The sequence below is a fragment of the Salmo salar genome, chromosome 14 (genome assembly GCF_965601325.2).
Source record: "Salmo salar chromosome 14, fSalSal1, whole genome shotgun sequence".
Taxonomy (NCBI): Eukaryota; Metazoa; Chordata; class Actinopteri; order Salmoniformes; family Salmonidae; genus Salmo; species Salmo salar.
In genome coordinates this window covers 24,274,216-24,288,091 of record NC_138304.1, presented here as the reverse complement: position 1 = coordinate 24,288,091, position 13,876 = coordinate 24,274,216, and the positions used below count along the sequence as shown (strand labels likewise).

At 45.9% G+C, this 13,876-nt stretch overlaps 1 protein-coding gene across 6 annotated transcripts in view; it reads left to right on the top strand.

Annotated features, from left to right (window-relative positions):
- LOC106569068 (ras GTPase-activating protein nGAP) overlaps positions 1-13,876 on the top strand; it is a 100,393-nt gene that overhangs the window by 77,680 nt on the left and 8,837 nt on the right. For 5 of the 6 annotated variants that reach the window (XM_014140017.3, XM_014140015.3, XM_014140014.3 and 2 more), the window contains 11 exons: positions 3,933-4,086; positions 4,400-4,498; positions 4,954-5,508; positions 5,704-5,848; positions 5,991-6,135; positions 8,040-8,276; positions 8,494-8,695; positions 10,053-10,252; positions 10,838-11,849; positions 12,001-12,135; positions 12,425-12,627. In XM_014140017.3, coding sequence (XP_013995492.2) covers positions 3,933-4,086; positions 4,400-4,498; positions 4,954-5,508; positions 5,704-5,848; positions 5,991-6,135; positions 8,040-8,276; positions 8,494-8,695; positions 10,053-10,252; positions 10,838-11,849; positions 12,001-12,135; positions 12,425-12,627 — 3,087 coding nt within the window. The remainder of the gene's footprint in view (positions 1-3,932; positions 4,087-4,399; positions 4,499-4,953; positions 5,509-5,703; positions 5,849-5,990; positions 6,136-8,039; positions 8,277-8,493; positions 8,696-10,052; positions 10,253-10,837; positions 11,850-12,000; positions 12,136-12,424; positions 12,628-13,876) is intronic. The other variant, XM_014140016.3, reaches the window with a different exon arrangement.

Below are 13,876 nucleotides of genomic sequence, written 5' to 3'. Positions count from 1 at the left end.
AAACAAATTTGTGCACAAACTTTTAGAGAAATACTTATTTTGTGCGTTTGGAACATTTCTGTGATCTTTTTTTATCCTCAACATAAAGAGCACAGGATTTTGAGCATATATCTTTCAGTCGCTCTGGATAAGAGCGTCTGCTAAATGACGTAAATGTAATGTAAATGACATGTGGCGATTATGTAAGGCTACTGTTATTATATTATAATGTGGCTATCATATTATGCATTTTGTGTTGTGCATTTTCAATAAGCATGTGTTACCTTGCTACACATTTGTCAGTGATTTTTATCCTTTGACTAATGTCCCCCTCTCCTACCATGTGGCTATTATGTAAGGGTATGTTTTTGTGTTATGTATTTTCAATGATCATGTATAAACGCATGAAGCATTTTGATATTGTTGCATTTTGAACATTCAAATGAATGGTTTGCCAGTTGGAACGCATATAGTCCTTTGCTAAACAACACCTTCAGCCAGTGACTTCCATTCCCCTCCACTACCTGTAGTGTTGTGCTCTGATGGAAAGCCCAGGTTGTTTTGTCCAAGGTGTTTGTGAGCACAGCAGCACATCCTCCCTCTGTCATCCTCTGCAGCTGCTTTAGAGAGTCAAGTCTCCTTGTAGGGGCATCTCTATGGAAACTGGCCCAAGGGGCCAATGGATTGGCCAGCCCAGGTCCCTGTTTACCATCTGTGAATCAAAGGAAATCTGCAGCAAGGAAGAGCGAAGGGCATTGGAGCTGCTGGTCCTTCTTCACTTTTCAGCATTTCATGGGGGTAGAATGAAGAGTTGCGACTGTATGGTAGAGGCAGTAGAACCAAGAACAGCGAACTAGAACCGAGAAGAGAAGAGAACCGTCCCAAAGGGAATGTATTGAGCTACAGAGAGAGATGCTCTGGGGATATTCCTTCAAGTGCCTGTTTAGATGTTTTTCGTAGGTATTACTGCTTCCTGAAATGTTCTAGTGAGTGGTTGGATGCTGGAATAGTACGAAAAAAGCTTGAATTCCTTACAGAAAGACAACAGCTGGTTGTGTTGTGTTTTGGGATCACATGTAGGCGACAGCATTGATTCTCAACTGGTGGGTCGGGAGGTTTTGAGTGGTTCGTGGGTGTCCCAAAAAAATTATTATCTCCAATCTGAACTTGAATGACTTAAACCTGGTAGAAAGTGTGTAGACATTATAATGAACCTACCGTTTTTATAATGATCTCTGAACAACTTTTCTTCAATCACAGTATTTTCAATATACTGCTATTAGCAGTGCTATTTTAGTTGATTTTGTGGTCTCAAGCCAGTGAGTTTATTAACATTCTTCATCAAGAATATGGGCAACATTTTATTATTGACAATGAAAGAGGTGGGAATTTTGTACCCTTGTCATATAATTGTAACATTATTTACTATCAATATATAGCATTAAAAATAGTTTTCCAGATTGTATTTTGGCGATTCTTTTTCATGATGCAAATATTGGGTCGTGACTGAGACAACCTGGTTCAATTTGGATCCCGAGGCAAAACCAGTTGAGCACCACTGGGCTACAGTATATTACTTTTTCATTGTCCTCCAACTTTTTGTGTTGTGTTAGTGGCCATTTCCTTTCTGTGGTATACCTAGTGAATAATACAACTAGTCAGTGGAGGAGCCCAAGGTCATTTGACTCATTTTAGGATTTAGAGCCTTGGAGCAGGTTACTCTGCCATGCTTTGAATGCTCTGAATTTTAATTTTTTGATTTCACCTTTATTTAACCAGGTAGGCAGTTGAGAACAAGTTCTCATTTACAACTGCGACCTGGCCAAGATAAAGCAAACAGTTTCACAAATACAACAACACAGAGTTACACATGGAGTAAAACAAACATACAGTCAATAATATAGTTGAAAAATAAGTCTATATACAAAGTGAGCAAATGAGGTGAGATAAGGGAGGTAAAGGCAAAAAAGGCCATGGTGGCGAAGTAAATACAATATAGCAAGTAAAACACTGGAATGGTAGATTTGCAGTGGAAGAAAGTGCAAAGTAGAAATAGAAATAATGGGGTGCAAAGGACAAAAATAAATAAATACAGTAGGGGAAGAGGTAGTTATTTGGGCTAAATTATAGATGGTCTATGTACAGGTGCAGTAATCTGTGAGCTGCTCTGACAGCTGGTGCTTAAAGCTAGTGAGGGAGATAAGTGTTTCCTGTTTTAGAGATTTTTGTAGTTCGTTCCAGTCATTGGCAGCAGAGAACTGGAAGGAGAGGCGGCCGAAGGAGGAATTGGCTTTGGGGGTGACCAGAGAGTTATACCTGCTGGAGCGCGTGCTACAGGTGGATGCTGCTATGGTGACCAGCGAGCTGAGATAAGGGGGAACTTTACTTAGCAGGGTATTGCAGATGACCCGGAGCCAGTGGGTTTGGCGACGAGTATGAAGCGAGGGCCAGCCAACGAGAGCGTACAGGTCGCAGTGGTGGGTAGTATATGGGGCTTTGGTGACAAAACGGATGGCACTGTGATAGACTGCATCCAGTTTATTGAGTAGGGTATTGGAGGCTATTTTCTAAATGACATCGTCGAGGATCGGTAGGATGGTCAGTTTTACGAGGGTATGTTTGGCAGCATGAGTGAAAGATGCTTTGTTGCAAAATAGGAAGCCAATTTAGATTTAACTTGGGATTGGAGATGTTTGATGTGAGTCTGGAAGGAGAGTTTACAGTCTAACCAGACACCTAGGTATTTGTAGTTCTCCACATATTCTAAGTCAGAACCGTCCAGAGTAGTGATGCTGGACGGGCGGGCAGGTGCAGGCAGCGATCGGTTGAAGAGCATGCATTTAGTTTTACTTGTATTTAAGAGCAGTTGGAGGCCACAGAAGGAGAGTTGTATGGCATTGAAGCTCGTCTGGAGCGTAGTTAACACAGTGTCCAAAGAAGGGCCAGAAGTATACAGAATGGTGTCGTCTGCGTAGAGGTGGGTCAGAGACTCACCAGCAGCAAGAGCGACATCATTGATGTATACAGAGAAAAGAGTCGGCCCAAGAATTGAATGCTGTGGCACCCCCATAGAGACTGCCAGAGGCCCGGACAACAGGCCCTCCGATATGACAGACTGAACTCTATCGGAGTGGTAGTTGGTGAATCAGGCGAGGCAATCATTTGAGAAACCAAGGCTATTGAGTCTGCCGATGAGGATGTGGTGATTGACAGAGTCGAAAGCCTTGGCCAGGTCAATGAATAGGGCAGCACAGTATTGTTTCTTATCGATGGCGGTTAAGATATCGTTTAGGACCTTGAGCGTGGGTGAGGTGCACCCATGACCAGCTCTGAAACCAGATTGCATAGCGGAGAAGGTGCGGTGGGATTCGAAATGGTCGGTAATCTGTTTGTTGACTTCGCTTTCGAAGACTTTAGAAAGGCAGGGTAGGATAGATATAGGTCTGTAGCAGTTTGGTCCAAGAGTGTCCCCCCCTTTGAAGAGGGGGATGACCACAGCGGCTTTCCAATCTTTGGGAATCTCAGACGACACGAAAGAGAGGTTGAACAGGCTAGTAATAGGGGTTGCAACAATTTCGGCAGATAATTTTAGAAAGAAAGGGTCCAGATTGTCTAGCCCAGCTGATTTGTAGGGGTCCAGATTTTGCACCTCTTTCAGAACATCAGCTGACTGGACTTGGGAGAAGGAGAAATGGGGAAGGCTTGGGCGTGTTGTTGTGGGGGGTGCAGTGCTGTTGACCGGAGTAAGGGTAGCCAGGTGGAAAGTATGGCCAGCCGTAGAAAAATGCTTATTGAAATTCTCAATTATAGTGGATTTATCGGTGGTGACAGAGTTTCCTATCCTCAGTGCAGTGGGCAGCTGGGAGGAGGTGCTCTTATTCTCCAAGGACTTTACAGTGAATGAAGAAGTTATGTTGTAAACTGTAACCAACTGCCATATTTTTGTCTTCCAGATCCCGAGGGCTTCCTAAGTTAAAGGAGTCGTGTTCTCACGAGTCCCTGCTCAGCCCGGGCAGTGCAGTAGAAGCCCTGGATCTGGGAATGGAGGAAGATGTCTATGTTAAACCTCTCCACAGTAGCATATTGGGACAGGAGTTCTGCTTCGAGGTAAGTCTAAACAGAAGTTAGTCCCGTTTGACTACTTTGAAGTACTACTTTGATGATAAAACTTTAAGCTTTTAGCAAGTAATGGAAGATCACAATCCTGATGATGCATAGTGAAAAGAGCACACTGACAAATTGCAAATTATTATATTACTTGGATCATTTAGCTTACTGATTTAACAAGGCTATATTTTTACATTACATTACAGAACAATTTTACTGTATGTTCTTTGTCTTTGATAAAATCACAGGTGATATAATGCATAGAAGACCTTGTTAGTTATGCTCCTCGTGCTTCTGTCTCGGTCTTCTCCAGGTGACCTACTCAGGAGGAAGTAAGTGTTTCAGCTGCTCCTCAGCCTCAGAGAGAGACAAATGGATGGAGAACCTGAGGAGGACGGTCCAGCCAAACAAGGTGAGACCAGAGACATAGGTTTGCATCCCAAATCGCACCATATTCCCTTCAAAAGTAGTGCACTATGTAGGAAATAGGGTGCCAATTGGGACATAGACATATTGATGCCCTTTACATTGTCCTAATGCTAGTTAATGCTACAATATCCTCCTTAACTTCACTTCTTGTTCTTTTCAATTTCATCTTCTTAACAATGTCAGTTTAGTGTCACTGTTCCCCCCCCCCCATTGGGGCGGCAGGTAGCCTAGTGGTTAGAGTGTTGGGCCAGTAAGCGAAAGGTTGCTGGATCGAATCCCCGAGCTGACAAGGTAAAAATCTGTCATTCTGCCCCTGAACAAGGCACTTAACCCACTGTTCCCTGGTAGGCCATCATTGTAAAATAATAATTTGTTCTTAACTGACTTGCCTAGTTAAAGAAAAATGTTTTGATCCAGTACTCATTTGATGTCTTCCAGGATAACTGCCGACGAACTGAGAATGTCCTCCGGTTATGGATCATCGAAGCCAAGGACCTGCCTCCCAAGAAGAAATACTTCTGTGAACTGTGCCTGGATGATATTCTATACGCCCGCACCACCAGCAAAACCCGGGCTGACTGCCTGTTCTGGGGGGAACACTTTGAGTTCTACAGCCTGCCGTCTGTCCGTAGCATCACCGTGCACATCTACAAGGACGTGGACAGGAAGAAGAAGAAGGACAAGAACAACTACGTGGGCCTGGTCAACATCCCCATCGGGGGGGTGACAGGGAGGCAGTTTGTGGAGAAGTGGTACCCAGTCAGTACCCCCACCACCAGCAAGGGTAAAGGAGGAGGGCCGTCGATCCGGATCAAGTCCCGCTTCCAGACCATCTCCATCCTGCCCATGGAGCAGTATAAGGAGTTTGCAGAGTTCATCACTAACAACTACACCATGCTGTGTTCTGTTCTGGAACCGGTGATCAGTGTGAAGAACAAGGAGGAGATGGCCTGTGCCCTGGTTCACATCCTACAGAGCACCGGACGGGCCAAGGTAATACATACACTTTAGAAACTCCATCTCTGCTCTGTAAAGACTACTTCTCTTCATCTTTTTCATAACATTGTCTGCCACTGTGCCTCCCTCCCTACACTGACCATAACTTCCATCTATTTGCCCACATTAGTACATTAAGTACCGTACTGCAGTTTTTCTCAGTAAATCAAAGTTCCCTCTCCTCCTCCCCAGGACTTCCTGACAGATCTAGTGATGTCCGAGGTGGACCGCTGTGCAGACCACGACGTCTTGATCTTCAGAGAGAACACTCTGGCCACCAAGGCCATAGAGGAGTACCTCAAACTGGTGGGACAGAAGTACCTGCATGACGCACTAGGTGAGAGGGCAGGGTTTATTATAGAAGACATGACCTTATATTGATTGCTGAATTGGCAGGTTTTCAAAATATTCCATGGGTTTTTGGCAATGCCGTATTACTGTTCTTCAACCCAGTCTGTATTTTTTCCTGGGTACTGTAGGAGAGTTCATCAAAGCGTTGTATGAGTCAGATGAGAACTGTGAGGTAGACCCGGGGAAGTGCTCCAGTAGTGAACTCCCTGAGCACCGGAGCAACCTGAAGATGTGCTGCGAGCTGGCCTTCTGCAAGATCATCAACTCCTACTGGTGAGATCAGCCCCTCAGCACTGTGAAACCTAAAGCCACATAGCCTGCTTCTTAACTTCTCAGGGCTACGTGGGACGCTAGCTGCAGGACACACTATTCAACAGCCAGTGAAATAGCATGGCACGAAATACAAAACAGCAAATATCTCATAATTTCATTTTCTCAAACAATCAACTATTTTACACCATTTTAAAGATAAGACTCTCGTTAATCTAACCACATTGTCCGATTTCAAAAAGGCTTTACGGCGAAAGCATAAAATTAGATTATGTTAGGACATAAACTTCACCAAAAAAAAACACAGCCATTTTCCAAGCAAGGACATGCATGACAAAAATCAAAAGTACAGCTAAAATATTCACTAACCTTTGATGATCTTCATCAGATGGCACTCATAGGACTTCATGTTATACAATACATGTATGTTTTGCTCGATAAAGTTCATATTTATATCCAAAAACAGCATTTTACATTGGCGCGTGATGTTCAGAAAATGTATTCCCACCAAAACGTTCGGTGAATGTTCACATCAATTTACAAAAATAGTAATCATAAACGTTGATAGAATTTACAACAGTTATTGAAAGAATTATAGATACACTACTCCTTGACGCAACCGCTTTGTCAGATTTCAAAATAACTTTACGGAGAAAGCACATTGTTCAATATTATGAGTACATAGCTCAGCCATCGAAGCAAGCTATACAGCTACCCGCCAAGTTCTGGCATCAACAAAACTCTGAATTAGTATTATAAATATTCTCTTACCTTTGCTGATCTTCGTCAGAATGCACTCCGAGGACTCCTACTTCCACAAGAAATGTTTGTTTTGTTCGAAATACTCCATATTTATGTCCAAATACCTCAGTTTTGTTTGTGCGTTCAGATCACTATCCAAAGGCATAACGCGTGAGCACAGTACCAGAGACGAAAAGTCAAATAGTTCCATTACCGTTCATAGATACATGTCAAACGTTGTTTACAATCAATCCTTAGGGTCTTTTTAACATAAAACGTCGATAATATTCCAACCGGACAATAGCGTATTAATTTAAGAAGAAAAAGGAGGGGCGCGCTGGCGGGCTCGCACGTCACCAAGTCCTTTGTCCATAGGCAGTTCACTCATTGACTGAGCTCCTATTTTCTGCCCAGTAACAGGAGAAGGATGAAACACATTTCTAAAGGCTGTTGACAGCCAATGGAAGCCTTAGGAAGTGCAACGTGACCCCACAGACACTGTAGTTTCGATAGGGATTCAAAAGAACTACAATTCTCAGATTTCCCACTTCCTGGTTGGATTTTTCTCAGGTTTTTGCCTGCCATATGAGTTCTGTTATACTCACAGACATCATTCAAACAGTTTTAGAAACTTCAGAGTGTTTTCTATCCAAATCTACTAATAATCTGCAAATATTTTCATCCGAAAATGAAAATACTGCCCCCTATACCTTAAAGAGTTAAGGTCAATGACCCTGAGCCACATAGCCAGAGGGCCTTGACTTGCCTCCACTTAAGGCAAGCCCCAGCTCCTTGTAAATGGGTAGCTATGACATTATGTGAATAGAGAAGAATATCTGCAGCACTGCGGAACTTGAAACACAGATTTGGGGTACTTGTTTAGTCTTGTTGTTTTGAAAGAGATAGAGATGGAGGATACAGCATGTCTGGCTTGGCTTCAATTTAGTGATGATGTAAAGTGCATGCTGCCACCTGGTGGTAATATGTGGTGGTGCTTGTACATTTTGTCTGATTCACACCACGGTCGTCACACTCGGGAAACCAGCATCTTAACCAAGAGGACATTCCCTCTTGGGCCGAGTGTTACACTAGCAGGCAGGGCTACCTCATGAGCTTGTGATTCCAAATAATCTCCTATACACTGACTCTTCCCTCTGCCTCCCTAGTGTGTTCCCGCGGGAGCTAAAGGAGGTGTTTGCAGCGTGGAAGCAGCAGTGTCTGACCCGAGGGAACCAGGACATTAGCAAGCGCCTTATCAGCGCCTCCTTGTTCCTCCGCTTCCTCTGTCCCGCCATCATGTCCCCCTCACTCTTCAGCCTCATGCAGGAGTACCCTGACGACCGCACTTCCCGTACCCTCACTCTCATCGCCAAGGTCATTCAGAACCTGGCCAACTTCGCCAAGTAGGTTTCGCCTGTTGCTGGTGGTATGGTAGACCACGGCTACGTATATAAACGGCCCCCTATAGTACATTACTTTTGACCAGGCCCTGACTCTGTATAGGGAATAAGGTAGCATTTCGTTTAGAATTTCACCTTTGCAAATTGACAAGACAATCAAAGCATGTCGCCCTAAGTAGAAAGTGCATCATATGAACGCTTGTTATTGTCCGTGTCCAAGGTTTGGCAACAAAGAGGAGTACATGGCGTTCATGAACGACTTCCTGGAGCACGAATGGGCAGGTATGATGCGTTTCCTCACGGAGATCTCCAACCCAGAGACCATCTCCAACACGCCAGGATTCGAAGGTTACATCGACCTTGGCCGGGAGCTGTCTGTCCTCCACTCGCTCCTGTGGGACGTGGTGTCCCAGTTGGACAAGGTAAGGAAGACCTTGGAGTGAGAAGCAATGATACCTCTGTTAACAGATGTTGTAAAAACATAATTTTCATCCCAAATGGCACCCTGTTCCCTTTATTGTGTCACCCTGTTCCCTTTAACTACTTTTGACCAGGGCCCATAAGGCATTACATAGGGAATGTAGTGCAATTTGGGACACATTCATATCTTTTGTAAGCCTAATGAAGAAAAGGAAAGCGCTGTACTTTAATGAGATGCTAAGGCTCCTAATTGTGGCCCTTAGTAGGTTTCTGTTGAGTTAAGAGGCTCTGCTGCAAATGATACCTTGCAGTGGTGTGTAGTGGGTTTGGGTCTGCCCATCTGATTGTGTGTTATCCTGACAAAGATCTTTCTTTCCCTAATCTGTTTGACTACTACGTTTGCAGGCTTGGAGGGGATTTTTACAGCTGCTATGAATCTAAATGCACAAATGTATGATTCTGAGTAATGCTGAGTGTAATAATGTTTTTCTGGATGAAATGTGGGTAGATGGGTCTAATAAGATCACTGTGACATAATCCCGTGCAATGGTCTAATAATATTAAGTGCCGTTAGGACAAGTCTGCCTAATCAGCTTACACCACATTGACTTACATCTGAAGCCTGCCGTGCCGTAGCTAAAGGGTTAGTTAACGACTTTATGAGAAGAGAGAAACTTAGTTATTACTGTCCAGGATGTTTTTACCCCACATTTCTTTCACTAGGATGTTCCTTAATGTCTGTCGAGTCTAGAAGTCGTATGTTAAAGGTTTTACAGCAGGGTAACATCACCCACTCATTCACTGTTCCCACCACTCCCCCTAACCTTAATCCCGCAAGGCTCCTGCGCTGTACATCAGTTTATTTTAATGCATGTTTATTCTACTGCGTTATTTACACCCCTCTGCACAAATGTTCCGTGAACCCTAGTTGTTTTACAACATCCATTTAAATCCTTCCTGCATCTTACCTCACAACCTTCTGTATTCGTTTGCCCTTGATGCATGTTTGCTGTGTTTGGAATGTCTGTTATTTAGTGGCATGTGTTTACATTTTTTACCCCAAACTTATTAATTTCCTTATGTTTTTTCCTCTTATGTATCTACTTTCTTTCCTTTTGCCTCTACGCCCACCCTTTCCCCCTTTCCCCTTTTCCACTCCGCCCAACACACACACTTGGTGTCTTCATGGTTACACTATCCCGCCAATACCAATGCATTATGGTGCCTCTCATTGCCAACCAACCAACAAATCCAACCCATCAATCCTCCGCCCTCCAAACCTTCTGCCATCCTCATTCCACAATGCTGGGTGACGTGGCCTGGTGCTGCTGCCCCTTGTCTTGGTAACATGCAACCCAGGGTGAAAATTCCTTCCTGCAGGCGACCGTAGCCAAGCTGGGCCCCCTGCCCCGCATCCTGGGGGACATAGCCCGCTCTCTGTCTAGCCCCACACCCATCCAGCAGCAGCTCCGACGCTTCCAGGACTACAGCTCCTCACACAACATCAGTGGCAGCATCTCCTCAGGCCTGCAGAGGATATTCGAAGATCCGGCTGACAGGTAGTGCTCCAAAATGGTCACAACTGCAGCAATGGTATTGCCAATCACCACCCAGCCATGCATGGCCTAATTCTGTGGTGTAGTTATTTTCAAAGGATGTTTCATCTGGTGATTTTGTGCCAGTTATCCCAGAGGTTGAAAGATGTTGGTGTGCTCATGCATTTTATATAGATGAGTTGTTTCATGGTGTATTGACTTGGGAGATGACTTGCTGCTAGGATCTTTCTAAATAAAGCTGCAGCTAGAGACTTCCTATTTTTAGCGGCTGTAGAGGTAATGAGGGAATCCGAGATGGAGGGTTTTAAAGTGAATCAGCGTGAACATTGTTGCTAAAGGAACATTTGAGTTAAACTTGAAAAGAAGGTAGCTTACATTTCATGTAGTGAGTCCCAAATGGAACTCTATTTCCTAGTCATTTATAGTGCACTAATTTTTATCAGACCCCTATGGGCCCTGTTCAAAAGTAGTGCGCTACATATGGAATAGGATGCCATTTGGGATGTACACATGTTCTTGGTCTGGTCCTAGCTTTGGTTTCGGAACTCTCTGTTAATGTGTTGTGTGTTTACTGTCCACGTTTTGCAGTGAGGTTGGCAGAAACAAGTCCCCAGTCCAAGAGCATGTTACGAACGGCCTTCACCGGGGGAAGCACCCTCTCCTGGGCCAGCAGTCGTCCGGCCATAGCATGAGCTTCTCAGACAAGGATGAGAGAGAGAACCTCCTGCCCAGCGGACGCAGCATCTCCCTGGTGGACCTTCAGGACTCTCACATGGTCCAGAGTGGCAAGGGACCCCTCCCCCTCCACGATGCTCCCCCCAAGCTGAGCAGGGTGGGCTCCCAGCTTTCTATCGGACACCCCCACCAAGCTACCACCTCACAGTCACACCAAGCCCTCCACCAGAAGCCCTCGTTACAGGACAACCTCCCCCAGAGTGCACCCCAGGTGCGTCGGCCCCTGCACCCTTCCCTCAGCCAGCAGAGGAGCCTCCAGCCCCTGTCTTTCCAGAACCCTGTCTATCACCTTAGCAACCAGACACAACAACAAACAGCAGTACACTCCACAACACACTCGGTCCACTCCCACTCAGTGCACTCCCTGCAGCCGGACTCCAGCTCTGAGAACCTGAGCACCGATAGCTCCCGCAGCCACAGCAACTCGGAGGTTGAGTTTGGAGGCGGGAGCCAGGGGGGGAAAGGGGGCAGGGTCCCGTCCAATAGCAGTCTGGAGGAGTTCAGCCGGCGGAGCACGCAGAGCGAAGACTGCTCCACGCCGCGCCGCCACAACCTGCCAGACCACCACAGAGGAGCCCACGCTGTGGCAGTGCCCAGGCAAAGCAGCACGGCCCACATCGTAAGGGTGGAGCAGCAGAGCCGCAGCGGGGGGAGTGGTGGGGCCCGAACGCCCCGCTCCCTGCCCCGCTCCCTGCCCCACAGCGCCTCTCTGCGCAGCAGCAGCTCCATCAACACAGAGCCCATGCCTATCCCCATCCAGGCCCAGCCAGGCACAGGAGGCCGCTCACACCAACAATCCACCTGCTCCATGGAGAGCCCTGTGCCCGCTGTCAGGAGCGTGGCCAAGCAGCAGACGCCACCGCAGGTACTGGTCTGGCATACAGAACTACACTTCACACACATTCCGCTCCGACACCCCTATATAATAACTGTTATTATTATTATCAAGAAATAAAGTGTGGCCAAAGGCACTCAGGGTAGATTTGATTGACATACATGTATCTGTGGTGGTGCAGGTGGCATCGCCGGTAGAGCCAGTCACCATGTCACCGGTAGAGAGGACAGCGGCGTGGGTACTGAATAATGGCCAGTTCGAGGACGAGGCGGCCCCAGCAGATCAGAGCAGGGAGGACAGCAGGCACGCCAAGAAGGTAAAGACACAGCCAGAGTTACAGTCAATGAGGGTTTGATGGCCAAAATATTTCCAAGTTAAATGACTGACTTCTTCCTAATCATCCAAGTCAACACATCAGCCTGCTAAGCCAGTGTAGGCAGACAGAGATAGTCTTAGTCATGACTAACATGATCGTCCCCTCCCTCCCTCCCACTCACTTTCTCTTTCCCTCTCTCTCTCTCTCTCTCTCTCTCACTTTCCCTCTGTCTGTCTGCCTCGCTTTCTCTTTCCCTCTATCTCTGTTTTTCTCTCCTCTCTCCCGCCAGTATGAACAGGAGATCTCCAAGCTGAAGGAGCGCCTGCGGGTGTCTAGTCGGTGTCTGGAGGAGTACGAGAGACGTCTACTGGCCCAGGAGCAGCAGATGCAGAAACTGCTGATGGAGTACAAGGCCCGCCTGGAGGACAGCGAGGAGAGGCTGCGGCGGCAGCAGGAGGAGAAGGACAACCAGATGAAGAGCATCATCTGCAGGTAGGCATTACTAGGCACCCTCTGGATGATTTTGCTTAAAACAAGCCCATACTCCAGTCGGAATTCCTTTGAATGAATGAATGAATGATTGAATGGAAGCAAAATCACAGATTGACTGCTTAATGGCGTGTCTATAGTGTCTTGTATAGTTGTCCCAAATGGCACCCTATGCCCTATATACAGTGCATTCGGAAAGTATTCAGACCCCTTGACTTTTCCCACATTTTGTTACAGCCAAATTCTAAAATGGATAAAATAATTTTCTTCCTCATCAATCTACACAGAATAACCCATAATGACAAAGCAAAAACAGGTTTTTAGAAATGCCTTACTTGCTTAGGGTCTGAATACCTATGTTATGAGACTCGAAATTGAGCTCAGGTGCATCCTGTTTCCATTGATCATCCTTGAGATGTTTCTACAACTTGATTGGAGTCCACTTGTGGTAAATTCAATTGATTGGACATGATTTGGAAAGGCACCCACCTGTCTATATCAAATCAAATGTATTTATATAGCCCTTCTTACATCAGCTGATATCTCAAAGTGCTGTACAGAAACCCAGCCTAAAACCCCAAACAGCAAGCAATGCAGGTGTAGAAGCATGGTGGCTAGGAAAAACTCCCTAGAAAGGCCAAAACCTAGGAAGAAACCTAGAGAGGAACCAGGCTATGAGGGGTTGCCAGTCCTCTTCTGGCTGTGCCGGGTGGAGATTATAACAGCACATGGCCAAGATGTTCAAATGTTCATAAATGACCAGCATGGTCAAATAGTAATAATCATAGTAGTTGTTGAGGGTGCAACAAGTCAGTAACACAACAGTAAGTGTCAGTTGGCTTTTTCATAGCCGATCTTTGAGAGTATCTCTACCACTCCTGCTGTCTCTAGAGAGTTGAAAACAGCAGGTCTGGGACAGGTAGCACGTCCAGTGAACAGGTCAGGGTTCCAGCAGGTCTGGGACAGCAGGTCTGTTGACAGTGCATGTCAGAGCAAAAACCAAGCCATGAGGTCGAAGGAATTGTCCGTAGAGCTCCGAGACATGATAGTGTCGAGGCACAGATCTGGGGAAGGGTACCAAACATTTCTGCAGCATTGAAGATCCCCAAGAACACAGTGGCCGCCATCATTCTTAAAAGGTTTGGAACCACCAAGACTCTTCCTAGAGCTGGCTACCTGGCCAGACTGCACAATCAGGGGAGAAGGGCCTGACAGAGCTCCAGAGTTCCTCTGTGGAGATGGGAGAACCTTC